Genomic DNA, 17,753 nt, shown 5'->3' with positions numbered 1-17,753 from the left:
GGGGAGCGGCGAGGGAGAGACGGGCGGCCCGAGCGGTCCCGTCTCGACAAACCTACCATAGAGGCGGAGGGGGGGGGCGGTCCTTCAAGGCGGTCCAGCCCCGCCCCCCTTCCGGGCTCTCCGCGGTGTCGGGGGGCGGGGCCGGAGGGGAAGGGGCGGGGCGAAGAGCTGCACGTGTTTCCTAAGGGTGGGGGGTTCCCGCCGGGGGTGCTGGGCCATGGGGAGGTGTCACAGCCCTGGTGGGGTGCAGGTGCCCTATGGAGGGGAGGTGGGGGGGCAGGTCACCCAGCAAACCCTGGGGTGATCCCTTCCCCCTCCCCGAAGGGCTCTGCTGCCTTTGGAGGTGTCGTGATTTTGGGGGTGCAAAGCCGCTCTAGGTCGGAGCCGCGGGGCTCTCTGCGCCTGCGGACCAGGGCAAGTTTGTTTCCCCCAGCACCAGCGTTGCTAATTCAGCCCAAAAGCAGAGGGTGACACCAGGAGTGTTCTATTTCCCAGGTGCTGCTCGTACCGACCACGGCTGGTCTGTGGGCTTCTTGCCTTCCTGGGACTCCCGAGCTGCCCTCCTTCCCAGCACTGGAGCGTTGTCATCCCAGAAACGCTCCAAAAATCCAGCAACCCTCATCCCCACCCTGCCCAGCCATGGGATGGAGCAGCTCTGGGGAGAAGTCACCACTGTGAATTTTTGATTACACTGATTTCTCTTTTGATCCCCCCAGGAAGGTTGAGGGTTGGGCCACAGGTGGCTCCCACGAAGCCTCCCAGTGTGAGGTCAAACCAGCACCTGGGAGATGGGGGGGAAAAAGTAAAAATAGTAGTAATTAAACCCAAATCTCAATAGAAAATGATCCATGCGCAGCAACGAATGTTATGGAAGGAGCAGGGCAGGTGCCCAGGGGCGGCGGGAAGGGCTGGTGGGTGGCTGGAGCAAGCTGGCATCCCCACTGCGAGGGCAGAGGGACAAATCCCACCTCCACTGAAGCTGGTCCCCGCCGCTCTCTGCGTGAGGGGAAAGCACGTGGCTTCTCCAGGCATTGCCGGAGCAGAGAGAGCTGCTGCTGCTGCCCCATCCCGCTGCCAGGACGGCTCAGCCGGGGATTCCCTCCCGGAGAGCTCCCTGGCTCTTGGCAAGGGAGGATGGAACCCAGCGCGTGCGCCTTGGTGGCCTGCCACCCCAAAAATGCCACCACCCTGCCCAGCACCTCATCCGAAAGGTCACCTCCTTCCTTGGCTGCATCCTGGCTCCCATGTGGGAAACATCTACACGCTGGTGGTCACAGACGTGTACGTCATCACCTTGGCCCTGGCCGATCTCCTGTACTCACCCCACCATCCTCTTCATGTTCTGCACGTACTTGGTGCAGATTTTCTTTTACTGCATGTCTGTGCAACACAGCAACGTCCTGGCCCGATGTCAGGGGCTCTTCCTCTCTAGAGGGATATAAGCAATACAGAAAATGCTCTGGCCAAGGCTGGGAGGGTCCACAGGAGACGTGGGCACTGCACCATCCATCCAGCAAGCAGCTGTGAGATTGCAGAAGGGGGTTAGAAATTTAGGTTTGGTCTTGTTTTGAATTAGCAAAATCAGAAAGAGGCAGCAACCCCTTCTCCTGCCCTCCATTACCCACTACACCTGAAAGGATTTTATCTGTGATTATTTATTGGCAAAGCTTCAGTCTTACCTGAAGCCACATGTGAAGAAAGGCTGAAAATGGAAGAGGGAGGGTTTAGCTAGGCATCAAACTGTAAAGCACCAACAGAAAACATGAAGAGGTTTTCTTGTGAATTAAACCCCATTCTGCCTTGCCTTTTAAAAGCACATACTAGTGAGCAGGGGTTGTCTTTCCCCAAGCAGGCAGAGTGCCCAGGACACAAGAGCATCATCATAAATCAGAAAAGAAATTGCTACTATGAGATCAGTGCTCCTGCTCAGAGTCTGGTTTTGTACATCCTGCAGAAAGAAGCAGAGACTGGAACATTTAACTCGAGGAATTTAATTGACTTGCCAAGCTTTCATAAAAGAGACAGTCAATTTCTTGAGCTCTGTAAGATTTAAGAGAAATATTCATTTATCATATTTTCAAAAAGTCCACCTAGTGCAGAAGTCCTACAGCAACTGCTCTACAGCATACCACATCCACTGGAGCAGGCTGCAGGAATCCTCCTCTTCATCAGCTGTGTCCACACACCAAAAGGATACAAAAAAACAGGAATACTTCTCAAAAATTATTTATTAAAGAAAACACAATGCAGGATCAGTGTTTGACAGAGCACTGAAGGACTGACAGCATTTCTTGCTCCAAATAGTCAAGCAAAAATCGTTCAGTCCCCGCTGCTGGCTGAAATGAAGGGGCGAGCGAAACCAGCTCCCCAGCCATTTGCTCATTATATATTAGTGCATTTGATCATATTGTGAAGTTACTCAAAGAATAAAAAACACTATTTTTCTTCCCCCCCCATTTAAAAAAAAAAAAAAAAAACAAACCAAAACCAACAACCTAACCAAAATATGCACAGATTAAAGACATCCTAGCTTCCAGCTTTAGAGAGGGAAGGTTCTGCTGCAGCGCGCACCCCGATACTGAGCAGTGACTGATCACTGCCAGCACCGTCCTCAGACTTGCACCCAGGTTTCTCCACTTGCAATACATGACTGATTAGGAAAAAAACCAAACCAAAACAAACAGAAAAGCAGAGATTCCTCAGCATCAATGAATCTTTCTCCAACTCTCATTAAGGTGGGGATTACAATTTCTTTCCTGAAAACTGAGAGTTTGGAAAAATAACAGTACAAATAATAAGCTAAGAGAGAAAATCACAAAGGCTGGTAATTAATCAGTTGAAGAACGTGCTACCTGGACAGGAGGCATTTTATCTGGGCAGTCCATATAGATCTGTTAAATCAGTTGCATTTCCATGACCTCGGCCACTGAGCTGGCTGCCAGAACCATAACCCGACCGCAGAGGTGCTGGAACTCAGAACAGCGGGGGCCACTTCTGTGAGCAAACATCGACGCTCAATATTCACCAGACCTGTGCTAACAGCAGGGCAGCTTCATCGCACCGAGCTCTGGGTCTGGCAAACTGGAGGGGTTTTTTTAACCTTACTATTTTGTAGTGCTACATCATTTTCAACAAACAGCAATACTTTTTTTTTGTTGATGCCTTTAACACTCTGCCTTTGTCCACCACCCTCATCTCCAGCTAAGCACAGCACTACCAAACTCTTTGAGTATATCAATTTTCCTGTGACTTCCATAAATATTTTAACAAACAAAATGGTGGCTACCAAGAGTTTAAAGTTGTGAGTTTATTGCATATGTAACAAAAATGAACATGACCTCCTGGGTCCAGCCTACTATACAATCACTGTTTATTCCAGCTGGTTCCATAACCACATTAAATAGAACTAGTATTTCTTTAAATACTTTGATTTAGACATAAAATGAAACATTAGTGTACAACTTTCACAAAATAAATCTGCAATAAAAACAGTGGGAAGAATAACAAGGATAGCAGCAATACTTAAACATGACATTACAAAATAATAAATTAAAAAAATACATTATAAAGTGGTTGAGGAACAAAAAAAATCAACAAATTAAAAACAGATCCATACTGTGTTTCTGGGAACTTGCTGTGCCACACGGGCCTGAACCTGGACACTGGCTCCAGAGGGCCCGGTGGCTGGATCACTAATTTACAAAATCTGTTGGATTTCATAACCACCTCGACCTGAACTAAGTACATACCGCTGAGCAAACGCTGATTTCACCATCTGGAGCTTCGAGCAGCCTTTTTGAAGCAGGGTCTCATCTAACATAATGCCCAAGTTAACGCTAACATTCATAAAACAGTCTCGTTTCTTCCTGATTTAAAACACGAGCAAAGTGGTGGTTTCCTACATCCCTGAGCATATAGTATAGGCTGATGAGCAGTATCAGGGCAAGCACGGAAGGTCTGTGCCATGGACCAGCTTTTAGGTTTGCCTTTAGGACAGGAACAAAAGACACACTGTACCTTGTATTTCCTTCTGGTCAGATCCAAGAGTATCCGCATACAAGGTGGAACGTGTAATGACAAAATGAACACCAGACTTGATGTTATTCTTTGGGCAAGTTTGAGAAGTAACAACCAGTTCAAGTGCTGGCAGACCAAATGGGAATGGAACATACAAATTCAGACAGCTGAGGTTATCCAAACAGCTCCCGCGACCTCCGAGAGTCAATGGCTCAAAGCCATGCAAACTCTTGTTTGCATTTCATTCTCCCCTGGCCTTGAAACCAGCCACAGGAAGAACAAGCCATCACTTAAAACCCATTCTGCCTCACTTTATTTTCCTCCATCTACCCAACCAGCTTTAAGGCCTGCCTCAAAATGCATGTACAGAACAATACAAAAAATGTCATCATCATCACTGAAGTGGCACAAGATTGCAAAGACAACACGATGGGAGAGGTGGTGAAGCTGTTTAAAAGAGAACTGAAATAATTAAAAAGACAGTGCCCTATTCTCATTACTGTCAGCATGGAGGAGGTACCTTGACAAGGGCTTTTAAGTACAGCAAAAAACAGACAGACTTTTCAAAACAACAATCCTTGCCTATTCTTATTTTGTGCATTCAATAAAACACTGACCTAGCAAAGACATTAGGAACTATCGTATGTCAACTGTGTCATTGACATAAAGCTACTTGACCTACAGATCTCCAAATCAAGGGCCTTTACCTTCACCTCGCTTGGTTTTTACTGAGCCAGTTGTGCTGCATGTAGAGCTTACGTGGTAGGATTTTTGTTAGGGGTGGGTTTTAGTAACTTGTTTTGTTTTGTTTTTAAACTCTTTTAGCGAAAAATCCACATGAGACTGCATGCAAAGCTTTCGGGCAATAATCCATTCTGCAGTTTTCCTATCTGACTGGTTTATTGCACATTCAAACGTACTGAAAGGATTAAATACACTCTATGAACAGGTACGATTTCACAGCCATTTTGAAAAGCCAGGGCTGTGGGGGATTCTGCTACTCAGCCCAAGACCGTACAGATGCTTGTCTGCTGACTGTTGCATTTCCTCTCTTTTCTGCAAGAGTCACATAGTTTCATTTACGTCCCAACAACCAGTACTGCAGAAACTGGTACCCAAGTGCCAAAAGATTCCTACAGAACAGGGGCTGAAATACGCCTCTCCTGTACAGTCTTGCAGGATGAGCATCTTTAGCCACCCCGTGCAAATCTCACAATATGGTACAATTTTACACCTCCAATGCAATCCTTACTTCCAACAACAAATCACAAGAATTATGGTCAATGAAAAAAAGAAAACCACAAACAAAACAGAGAAAGATGCCAGGGTTTTGACAAGTGTCTACTTTCTGTCCTATCACAGTTTAAAGCTATTATCAAATTCAATTAAAAAAAGACAAAATAGAAATATTCCAGTAGACATCATCTAAGAACGATCTCTTACCCACAGCTGAATTTCAATGCACTATTCCATAAACATAACATCTGTTAAATGTTTCAGTAATGAATCTCTCTAAAAACCAGGCTTGCCAAAGAAAAAACATCCTATACAAGCAAGTCTGCTTACTTAAGTTTAGACATGTTTGATAGATAACTGGGTCTTTCTGAAGCCACGTTATTTGTTAAAATACTGTCTTATCTTGGTGTGCAAACTGGAAAAAATGTTAGTGATTCAGGTATTTGATTTGCTTTTGTTTCCCCTGGGAAGTCATTTTAGCAATGTGTTAGAGAGCAAACCTTTTAATATTAGTTTCAGATATTTGAAAAAATAGCCTTATATAGCTCTCTGGAGAAATTTTCATCCCTACAGAACTGAAGTCATAAATTCTTCCAATAGCTTTCCATAACATTTAAAATGTACTCACTATATAGTTACCCTTGTACCTCAACCTCCAAATAAACCTTTCCCAAGGCCAAAAACTTCAGAACAGAAGTCTGCTCTGTTAACTTAGCTTTCAGCAATTTCCATGTGAGCCTTAGCATTTGAAGTCACGCAAACACATCTTGGTTAAAACAGTGTGGCACAGAAATCACAGAATTTGGGACTGAATAGAATTTTATCCTCTGTTTCCTCCTCACAACGCTTCTCTGCAAGGTACTCACATCTGAACGAACTATGGAAAGTAATTCTGCAGGAGGAAATAATTGTTTTCATGTGCAAAACAATTAGGTTTCAGCCAGGACAACCAAAAAGAAATCATACAATACCATTTAAGCTGTCCCAGATTCCTTCACTTTTCTCAAGGTGAGCCACAGCTTCCACTGGGAGCTTCCTGCTAAGGCAGAATTTGGATTTCTTTACCTTTCAGTTAAGTGTTCATATGGAGGTATTTTCTGCTAGAAGTTTACTTTTTAAACAGGTGTTTAAAATGTGCAATGCAAATTCTAGTGCCAGTCAGACACTCTGCACCCGCCAGACTCTACAAGGGCTCAAGCTTGATTTAAGACAAACTAACCAGGTACGTGTACCAGTTGCAAGTCCTCAGCAAATTAAGCTCATTCTTAATTACACTTTGATTCTCCTATTAAAAAAACCCCACAGGTCACTGACCCTATCACAATATGTGTTACAAATCTAGCAGAATATCCTGTGTAACCAAAGCCAAATGCTGAACTTGGCTGCATTTCATTTTATGGGGGATGGAAGAAGAGGGAAGGGGTTATTGTAACAAAGGGGAGAAAATAGAGTTGGAAACCACCAACAAAAGCCCCTACCCCCCCCCCATCCACCAGCGGCGGAAGGGAAACAGCCCCATCTCTAAGTTGTCTAGAGTTCCGATGCTTCAGGCAACTTAGCAGGAAGTTCACAGCAAGCTTCTTCTAGCTTTTGATTTGGTGGTCCATGAGCTAGCATCTGTTTCCTTTGGTTGCTTTTTCACTCCACAGCAAACCCACATGTCTCTTCCACAGCTGTCAACAGCTTCTCATAAAGCTTCTCGTATGACTCATAAGGCGGAATGTCAATCCGGTTAAAGCTAGAGGTAAAATAACAACACATTGCAGTATATGAATCTAAAATATTTATGGAAAAAAAAAAAAATCTATATCAGCTACATACAGATAGAATTTGTAAAAATGAAAGCCTCAACTACTTCAACGGCCAAACTAGACAAGATAAAACACAACTGCAGCAGGAATGCACAAATTAATTGGGCAGTCTTTGGGAGGAGGAGGCAGATGCAGGAGACTTGCAAATAAAGCAAGACATCGGACAGGCTTACTCCCTGCTCTGCCTCCAGACAATCTGTGCCTCTGCTGAAATGATTTCCTGCCTCGGTGATAGAGTGAGACTTCCGTAGAAGAGCACAGTTCTGCGCCTGTGCTGTACTAACAGTGCACTTTTCCTACATTTTACATCTGAAAACTATTCTTTGCAATCCTGGATGAGGACTCACTGCTGTGAGTCATTTCTTGGTGAATATTTTTGCTGAACGTATAGAAATAGACTGACAAACACCTCACTATCCAGAATAAGCAACTCTGGGATAAATGAAAACCACAGATAGTACTGAAGACAAATCAAGCTAGAAGAAGAGAAGTCAATTATTCTGCTGGCTGCACAGTACAGATATTTCCAAGCTAGCAGAGCACACTTGGAGTCATCTGTGCATAACACATGGTTAATCCATATCCAAGACAGACAGAGATGTCTCCTTTAAACCAAGACAAACGGAAAGCAAGCACTGGCATGCAGAATGTTTTCAACTTACCAAGTGTGGGCTTTTGGAAGGTTGTCTGTGTTTGCATCTATTAAATGGATGGTAAACAGTCTGGGTCCTGCAGCGCCTGTAGAACCTTACAGACAGACATTCTAGTTAATGCACTTCAACACAACATCATTCATGCACACAAAGTTTGCTACATATAAAAAGACAAGATAGAAAACTACAGTTCCAGTTGCAAACGTAAGTATGTCATAGGTTAAATCTGCAGGTCAGATTTGCAGCTGATGAAGGGATGGCTGAAGCAATAGGGCTGTTTATGACAAGGAATTTGCAGACTAGTATTTTGGAAAGCTGACAAATTTTATATTAACAAAGTTGCACCTTCAAAAATGAAAATACTTAAGGGCAAGAAGGTTTTCCTCATAAAACAGAACTACGTATTTTAATTTTGAACATCAGTTTACTGTCAGCGAACAGATGGAATGTTATCAGGAGAATCACAACAGCCTAGGACACTGCCACCTTTTCTGATGACAAAACCTGCAATTTTCAGGAACTTTTAAAGAAGTCTAATGGTTTGTTGCCGAACAATGAAGGGAATACAACTTTCATGTGAAGAAGTTGTTCTGTCAGCTCTGTAATCGTGCACACGCTTGCATGCAATGATTTTAACATCAGTTCAAAGAGTTGTAGGAGACTGATAAGCTAATATTGACACCAAAGTGCTACCTGATGACAGATTTACCAGCTTCTATCACTATCAGCAATGGCTGAAGTGTTCACCATCAGCAGTGCTGCTGACAAATGAAAAGCTGCTCTTGGGATCTAAAGTTTCTAAGTGCTTGAGTTATCCAGTAATATCCTGCTATTCTACAAGGAGCTAGTAAATACCATATGATTTTTATCTCTTTGTCCCAGCATAGATTAACTCAGCCTCCACATCAGTCACCTTGTAAAGCCTTGAAACCTTGTAGTGGGACACGCGTCGAACCCGTCACAAACTGCAGCAGCCTTGCCCTCCTTTCTTCATCAAATGTTTCCACTGCTTGCCAGAACCACTTCACAATATTGCTATCTGCCATGCAGTGCTTTAGACGTGTGTTTGACTTCCAGTCATTCAGGTCTATCTTATCCAGGCCTCCTATGATTAGCTGTTAAAAGATTAGAAAAACATTTTAACATTCAGAGTAATTTCAAGTTTGCAGCTATAAAAAACATACACCAAACTATTTCACAAAGCCTAGCGTTCTTTATGTGCTTGAACCACCTCTCTGATGCATGGTAACACTCCAAAACAGTTAGAATAGGCAGTAAATCTCTCCAGTTAAACTGCAGTGAAACTGAGGCCAAGGCGTACACTTACCAGACTAGAATTTTCACAAGAAATTAAGTCAAAAGCTCATCAAAGACCTGCTTTGTTAAATCTATCCTACCTGAAAAGCACAGCATGCCTTTAACGAGGGTACAGCACAGACTTAGAAGAAGGCATACTGTGCTATACAACGTCACTGTCCTGATGCAGGTTTGTCCTGAAGTTGCCAATACCAACTGTGACAGAACCCTGCTGAGTTTATGGTAACATCCTAGTTGGTTTGTTGTTCCACGACAAACTACAAAAACTTTACATCTGTTTTCTGATGCCGTTTGGTGAAGGCTCTGACACAGGCCAGACATACTACTTCAATCTCTTTTCCAGATGACACCAGGTTGCAAAATACTGTAAAAGGAAGTCATTGCTGGCCATGAATCTAACAACCTCCCCTGGCAACAACAAATAAATGGCATACAGAAAACTTCATCACTCAAAACAAAACGTGCGTCATATTCTAAATTTCCCGTAATATTTCATAGTGAGAATCACATTTCTGAGAGCTACCATTTAGCAGCTGCCTTTTAGTGCCACGAAGGCAGCACCCACTTACACTCATTTACATTAACAGGACAGTTGTGACGCAGACAGTATTGAAATATTGAATGGATTTTTAATCTGCCTTTTCAGGCAGCTAGCAAATGGAATGAAATAACTTCATGGGATTAATCAGTATGCATGAACGACTAGCACGAAGCTAGTGCTTCCAATACCACAAATGGTCCATATTCCACAGGTTGCCTTATTTTTTCTGAAAAGGCAAAAACAGAGGAAAAAATTGCTGTAACAGGAATTATTTTAAGAGGTAGTACTCTGCATCTCAGGATTAAATGAGAGGACAGATCAATTTATTTTCTATATGCTCTACGTTTCTATTTTAGTCCCTGGAAACCATGCCCTATGCGCAGACAGAAACAGCCATGTATGAAAACAGTTACTGAAGAAAACAATCTCTGGGGTAGGTAACATGTTACGTCTTGCCAACAGTTCCTCAAACTTGCAGTACTCCCTGCCCAGACCACCTGCTTTGAGCACTGGTCTTTGGTTAGACAACATGGTGTGTGTCTTTCCCTGTTTAAGTAGCCCTCCCAGTAATGTTAACCCAAAGAATGTCTAGAATAAACCAAAATGGGTTTGGTTAAACAAATACACAGCCTTCTGGTACATAAACTGGAATAAGATTTGTGGGTTTGTTTTTTTGTTTGTTTTGCTTTTTAAAATCAGTGCTTGATTGTGGATCAAACAAATTACAGAACAATATACCATGTAGATAAAACATATACCTCAAGTTCCTTCTGGTCGAAAGGCTTAAGGAGATGTTGAGGAATAAGTTCATTAAAACCCTTTTGCAGAGCCAGGAACTGTGCCTCTATTCCTCTCATAAATCGCCAGTTTACATACAACCTGGAGGGAAGGGAAAGAAAAAGTCAGGGATGATGAGCTAGACAGGACTGGGCTTTTTATAGCAGAGCTGGAAAAAGCCCATTTTACAGAGGAACTTGTTTTAATACATACATTTTGTATTATGAAATAAGAGCTTTTTAGATCATTTTTCCATCAACAATTAATTATTGCACCATCAACAGAAGAACCTAAGTACAATGCACAGCTTCATCTTCCCGGGTCTTACAATAGTGCATTATGTGAAAACACTCATGTCATTTATGCCTTGGGTATTTCCCCTCAAAACACTTATTTCATTAGTTTCACTATATAAAAAACCCCATCTGTTTACTACCTTCTTTCTGCTACACTTGCAGGTTATATTTTTGTTCTGCAGTACCTGACATATTCTTTCTTGTTTTCTTCTGTCACTGGAATATTCCTGCCATTTGGTTTGAGTTCATGCTGTAAAATCCGCCCAAAAGCATTGTGTTCCACACAAAATGTATGGTCCAGAACTGGGGTGATATCATTCTCTCTGGCAATGGAAAGACAGAAGGTAAACCTAGTATTTTTGATATTTTGGTAACTCTCAGTGGTGATGCTGACAGTTTGTTATTTAAACACTTAGTCTTCAGGATAGACCTAGTAAGTAGCCATCTGCATTTCACACCACTAGAAGAATATTGCCAATCCCCAATTTCTGTACAGCTCAATGAACGTTGAAGAGTCTGATCAAATATGGGTCATCCATATAATTCTAGTGGTACTCGGGATAATTAATAAAACCCTATATACACAAAACCACACGCACACATACATGTATACAGCAATAATCTGATCTGCTGTCATGTATCAGTGTGAAGCACAGAAGAGATCACATGCTGTGAACTTCAACAAAGTCAGCAACTTTAAATACCAAATTAAAAAAAAAAGCATTTAGGAAAACAAATTGAGATAATGCAAAGCAGTGCTGAAGAGTCCCAACACTACACTGAATGTTGGATTTTGTTCTGAACTGTAAGCATACAGAAGCCCAAATTACTTCAATTTATTTCCTTTTTAATCAAAGTTGATTTTCTTTCAAACATGGCTGTACTTCCCCTTAGGTCTCTGTCCTGAGTTTGGATTTTGATACTGTGATATCCTACCATACCCATGCAACATTTAACAATTCACTATCTACTTTGCTGCAAGGAGAGCTAACACAGTTTGCAGTAAGAACTTTTCCTCAAATACCTTGTGCTTTTTGACACAGAAACAGTTGTTTAATAATTTTTTACTGATCTTCACCATTACAAGATTTTTGCAAACACTTTCTGTAAAGTGTTACCTCACTATTACCAACATTCTCTGCCCCACCTTCTCTAGAACAAGACAATTAATAAATACAGTACTTACAAAATCCAGACCAAACTTTTGTGTAATTCTGGGTCAACAGATTCCAGATCAGAGAGCTGAATGGGCTTCCCCAGAAGCTGTTTGTAGAAGGGAACCGTGAAACCCCCATTGATATAGTGTCCATGGAACACAGCCAAACCCATTATCCGACCAACAAAATGGAAATAAGACAAATGGTCCTACAGGGAGAGAGAAGAGAAAATCAGGCAGTGGAAAGACACTGACATCTTGTGGCTATATCTGTGCCATCCGTTGTATGTTCAGTGCAAGTTATCTGCAACCCTCTGGGCAAGAGGAGCCACCATTTTTCCTCATAACATAACCAAGAACAGAAGCATTTAATGATTAAATGCCTCAAACAAGTCTCTGTGCATTACCTGACTAATAAATTGGACACAAGTCTAATAGACCTCTCAAAGGGCAAAACTCGGAAAAATAAAATCTCCACGAAAACCCAAGAATCTGAGATGTGACAGCTCCAAACAAATTAGCTTATTCTTTGTTTAACCATCAAAATCTTTTTGTTCTTGAGGAAGCAGGCCATGTGCTTGTTTCCTTCATGTCTTTCATGTTGCTTATAAACTGACTTTTGAAAACTGAAGCATAAGTCCTATGGTTAAGATTCTTTCAATCCACCTCCCCCATCTTACAGAGCAAATTTCATGTCAGGGAAAATTCCCCTGTACTAAAACAGAATTGCCATTACTTTTAGGGTCTGCAACAAAATAAATCCTCCAGTAAGGAAAACAAGTGAGCACAGCAGCTTCTTGAGAAAGGGCAAACAAGGCATACAAGCCCCTACAGCCATGGGGTGGACACTGCTCGGGTGCAATGCTGTTTACACAACCACCTGCATTCACAGTGGAGATGAATTTCACCTACGTCTATCTTCTCAGAATCAGTATCAGTGCATCCCAATCAGTACTGAGGAGTCTCAAAGAAATCAGATACTTATCAAAGGATACCTCCTCTGTCATGCTTTAAATTTCTGAACAAAACCGCTCCGCTTCATACTATATCAATATAAGATTCATTAACACATTCTTATTCTGTTTTACCCTTCATTCTACACTCTCTTCATGGAAAAACAGCTATAACAAAAAAACCTGCAGGGGACATCTGTTAAAGAAGTAGGTATGTCGCTCAGAAGGTAATACTTACAGGATTGATAGAGGAGTCTGGATTGATTTGCAGCATGTAAATATTATCTGTGGAGTACTGGAAGAGTCCGTAATAGGGATTCAACATTTCATGGCACAGTAAATACAACCATTCTCTGTCCCCAAAAAAAAGGAAGTTATTTTAGAAGGGTGCAACTTCTACTTAAGTTTCAGACAACACAATTAACACAATTATTGTGAATCATCAGTTATGAAATGCTTATTTCAAAACCAGATCACCTTGTACTGCCCTCCATTTGCAGACCAAAAAGGTATGCTTAAACCCCCATAAACTGTCTTACTCCACTCACATGCAGACTTGTTTTAGTTTAGAAATACTGAAGGGATTAACATCAATTAGAGAAGCTATAACAAGCTGTTAGACAACACCATCAACAAGTTGAGTCTGAACAAGACCCACTTCCAAAAAAATCTTGACTTTGTACAGAGTTCAGATATTTGGAGTCCAAGAGATGTGCTCCTCTGCAACCTGTAGAGTATAAACAAATATTTAAATAATCTGTTGCTTAAAAAATCAGCTCAATCACTGGAGATGATTAGAAAAGCTGGTTTTCGGCAAATGCCTGAAGATTAGAAAATCTCTGCTTTCAGCTGAGAGGTCAGAAGGGCAGAGATCAAATTCGTTAAAAGAGGAGGGGTTAGGTAAACTCTCTCAGCTCAGTAACATACAAGTATCAGAATGGAATTCAAGCTATTTCTGACCTCCCAATTCACCATGACAAATATCCTTTTATTATTAAATTTTGACACCCATCCCAGGTCCAAAATGTTCTGAGAGTACTATCAACTTTAATGCTTAGAAGTGGAGCCATGCTGATCTGAAAGAGTCTGTTGCAGCAAATGGACAATTATGAAAGCCATCAGGGCAACAGGATGTCAACAGAGGAGACACTCAGGGTTGCCTCGGGTAAGGCAGTTCACAATGTTCCAACTTCTTTCCTTTGTCCATCGATGGGTTACTGAAAGACACCTAACTGGGTGATGCAGCCTTTGTGGATTTGAGAAATTTCTCAGTGAATTTACACAATGCATCTAAGCCACTGCAGAAGTATTTTGGTGATGCTACAATCAGCTCCAGAATTTCAGATCTGATGCAACCCACAGGGAATTACTATTATTTTTAAGAGGGAGGCAAGTCCTCTCTAAAATTTTAGCCTTTGTTTAGCATTAGTTCATCTCCACTCCTGTTCCAACAGATCAGAAGACTCTCCTGAATGTTCCTGAGACATAACAAAAATGAACCCCTATCGTCTTGCAATCCACTTGCTGGAAATCAGATGGGTATTTAACAAAACCTTTACTGTGATTTGGATTTTACTTCAGAGTTTATATGCTTCTTGAAAGACCTCACAATTTGAGCTGATCACACTTTCACTTACAAACCTGGAACCTGTTGCTGGGATCAGCACTTTCTGCAATTAGATCAATAGCCTATCCTAAACAAGCCTTTTACACTCACTGGGTAATGGTGATGAAAACAGAGTACCTATGGAGAAGAGGGGAAACAGAAGCACCTCAATCTGGCATTAATTCCAGTAATGTTCCCAAATACAAGGCATACCAAATCATTTAGTACGAGCCTTTGACACCAAGACGGCTGAAGGACATACATCTGTTAAATCACATGCTTCCGCTTTCTAATCAACTGAAGTTACAAGCACTACCTATAAACTAGATCACAAGTAACTTACACACACCATTAACAGACAATTTAAAAGGGAATGATATCAACTACGGGTCACTCTTAAGGACAATTTTACAATTGCAAAGTCAGACAAACCCCCAAATCTCACCTTGCTACTCCTCCATAATCCAGGCCTTCCTCTCCTCGAAATTTCACCATAAGCCTCTTTTTCAAGTCCTTTGGCCTCATCTTCATTATCTGACGGTAGGATTCCTGTATTTTTACGATTAGATATTTTATTTCCTTCCTATAATTAAGTCTACTAAAATACATTACTGTAACACATAGATTGTTACTCAACTACAGAAAACATTACTCTGTTAAAATGTTAATCTGAAGCAAATTCCAATGACAACTCCGCAACACTTGGTGGTATTCACTGCCTCTCTTCTGAAGCAAACTTGCTATAATCAAAGATCAGTTTTACTTAACTCTTGAATGACAAAAGCTGCTATTAGTAGTAAAAAGTCAATCAAATACCTCAAATATTTCCTCTCTGGATACTTCAATGCGACAGTGACCAGCCTGTGGTTGCTGAAGAGAGAGCTCATGTCTAAGAACTTTCAACTTTTGTACCAAGTCTCTTTCATATCTCTGTGCAGGCAACTCCTCACCATCTTCTAGCGATCCCTCATTTGGAGCTGGCAGAGGCTGCTGGCTGGGCTCTTTTAGCTGGCATTGATGGCTTTGAAAGAAAAGTAAAATACTTATTCTAGAAGAGTAACAATAAGGAATATGTAAAACAATGAGGGAAGAACTGATTAAGCTTCTCTAAGAAGAACCTGAGGTGAAATGTGTATTCAGATGGGTAACTTCTATAGCATCATTAGCCTACATTCAGGGACGTAAGGAATACAGGTATTTACAATAAAGAGTTTCAGCATTTTTCAGCTCAGTTTTTATACGGCAATACATTGTGGAAGGCTGTGGAGCATGACCACTGAATGCTGACTGAGCAGTAATTAAAAAGTTTGTGTGGTATTTCTCCCATATGGAGACAACTTTCAAGGATATAACACAAAGAGAGATCTCTAATGGAACAAACAGCAGATTTATAAATGGAACTAATAAATGCAATTAATTTTATTCCAGCTCCATGCAAAATAAGGCTGGGGTTTCTTGACACAGTAAAAGTATGGCATCTATGGTTATTAGAGAAGAAAGATGTACTTGTCCCAAAGAGTTGTAGCTTCATACTTTCAACTATCCTTCTCCATTGTTGCTTTATTTGAGTTGTGGAGCAATTAGTTTTTAGATACAGAGATCTCCCAGCTGGCTTCAAGCACAGACAACACAGCTCCAGGAAAATGTCTGATCTTGGGTACAAGCAGCACTGCCAGGCTGCTTCCAGGTCAGTTCTGTAACAGTTCAGCTGCCTTCGCATGATGCAGAGCTTGAGCTTATTAAATCCTGCTAACACCAAACTGGCTATGCACAGCACCAGGCAACCAGACTCGAGCTGGATTTATATTCCTGTTATCTGGAGCTCAAGGGAACACGAAGCCAGCTCAGGTCTAGCATAGCTAGCACAGAGCTAGAACTGCTAATCCAGACAGGCATGAACTGATTGCTGCAGAACCGCCCAGACGACCCTCTGCCCCACAGCCCAGCATTTCCAGAACTGTACATTTGCTCCAGCACAGCTTGGGACAATTTTGTCAAACCAGCTTAAAGAGATAAGTGTGCCAAAATAAGCAAGCCCTCCCTTAAACCTGAGGACCGTAAAACACAGTGAAAACCTTTTTAAAGAGTCACTGCAAAAGCTTAGATAAAATCAGCAGTGAGAACCAATGCTCAGACCCTGACTAGAGCATTGGTTACATCTATTACATCATTATCATGCAGTTTTTTCTGCCCCTCACAACTCCCATACTGTAGTTAAAATTGGACAAAAATAAAAGTTTTAAGAATCCAAACCTGACATGAATTATTTATCAGGCAAGGTTCTTACTTCATGATGTGATGTAGTCGTGGATCTGTGAATTGTGTGGTTCTGTTGTTATGGTCTACAAAATATATTCTTCCTGAAACTGTACTTCTAACTTCCCAACCTGGAGGCAAAGGTCCTAGTTCATCACAATTCACACTGTTAAGGTCTCTGAGGAGAAAAGCAAACAAAATGTTAAAAAGCACTTCCAAAGTTAAGATGAAACCAATATACATTCAGGACAGAAGGGGGAATGAATTTGGTGCTCAGTGATTCTCGGCAATGAAAGTCTTAGGAAGGACAAAATAGCTATTTTAATGCTGTCTTTTTAGAATCCTCAGTCTAAGCAGTGCAACTCCCTATGTATGGTACATGGATAGAAAGCTAAATCAGCAAAACACCTTCTGTCTTTGAAAGTAACAAAGCCACACAGCTTTAAAGTAACTTCAACATGCAACATCATCATTTAAGTGATGACAGAGCTTCTGAGGGCTGTAAAAGAAGGAAGAGACATTCTATCATAGCAAAAATTCCACATAAAATTTCCCACTAACACTAATGTGATCCATGTGCAGAAAACCAAACCACTAAGCAAAGGTCTCTGCACCAACCACTGTCTCCAAACACCCAGTAAGTTATGAGGCTAAGGCAGCCAAATACTAGGATCGCCTTAAAATTTTTTTTTTTTTATAAATCACCTCTTTAATTAGGCAAGGTAAGAACCCCAACTATTTTACTGATAAATCATTGAGAGTAAGGCTTTACCAACAAATTGACCCCTTTCATCCTACATAAATTTTTGGTATCATTCTAGGTGATGCTAAAGGTAGTCACTCACTTTCAGGAAGTGTTTGAATTCAATACACAGGATGCATTTATACCTAGGAAACTGAAAACACTTAAGGCCCCAGCCATCTAATTGAGGAAAACAGTCAACAGGCAAGAAAAGGAAAGAGGGAAACCTGAAGATTGTTTTTAGACAGAAAAGCTATTGTTAAGTAAAGTATTCTCTAGACAGCTGGCATGGATTCATCTATTATCCAGGGTTGAAGACAACACTCAATATTTTCCTTACCTAAATCTAACCATGAAACGTCAGTAAACTGAGAGGCTTTCGAAAGACAGAA

At 41.5% G+C, this 17,753-nt stretch overlaps 1 protein-coding gene across 4 annotated transcripts in view; it reads right to left on the bottom strand.

The window, feature by feature from the left end:
• Positions 1–3,292: 3,292 nt before the first annotated feature.
• SMURF1 (SMAD specific E3 ubiquitin protein ligase 1) overlaps positions 3,293–17,753 on the bottom strand; it is a 47,412-nt gene continuing 32,951 nt past the window's right edge. For 2 of the 4 annotated variants that reach the window (XM_032989031.2, XM_032989034.2), the window contains exons 9-18: positions 16,651–16,797; positions 15,180–15,384; positions 14,809–14,912; positions 12,996–13,110; positions 11,835–12,013; positions 10,834–10,971; positions 10,334–10,454; positions 8,631–8,832; positions 7,727–7,802; positions 3,293–6,991 (exon numbers count right to left, since the gene is read on the bottom strand). In XM_032989031.2, the coding sequence (XP_032844922.1) occupies positions 6,892–6,991; positions 7,727–7,802; positions 8,631–8,832; positions 10,334–10,454; positions 10,834–10,971; positions 11,835–12,013; positions 12,996–13,110; positions 14,809–14,912; positions 15,180–15,384; positions 16,651–16,797 (1,387 nt within the window). In that variant the 3' untranslated portion in view covers positions 3,293–6,891. Of the gene's footprint in view, positions 6,992–7,726; positions 7,812–8,630; positions 8,833–10,333; positions 10,455–10,833; positions 10,972–11,834; positions 12,014–12,995; positions 13,111–14,808; positions 14,913–15,179; positions 15,385–16,650; positions 16,798–17,753 lie in introns of all 4 variants that reach the window. The other 2 variants (XM_032989030.2, XM_032989032.2) reach the window with 1 other exon arrangement.

Source organism: Tyto alba, unplaced genomic scaffold (genome assembly GCF_018691265.1).
Source record: "Tyto alba isolate M040663 unplaced genomic scaffold, T.alba_DEE_v4.0 Super-Scaffold_28, whole genome shotgun sequence".
In the NCBI taxonomy this organism is placed as follows: domain Eukaryota; kingdom Metazoa; phylum Chordata; class Aves; order Strigiformes; family Tytonidae; genus Tyto; species Tyto alba.
The sequence above is the reverse complement of the archived record's forward strand: the minus strand, read 5'-3'. Positions and strand labels throughout refer to the sequence as shown.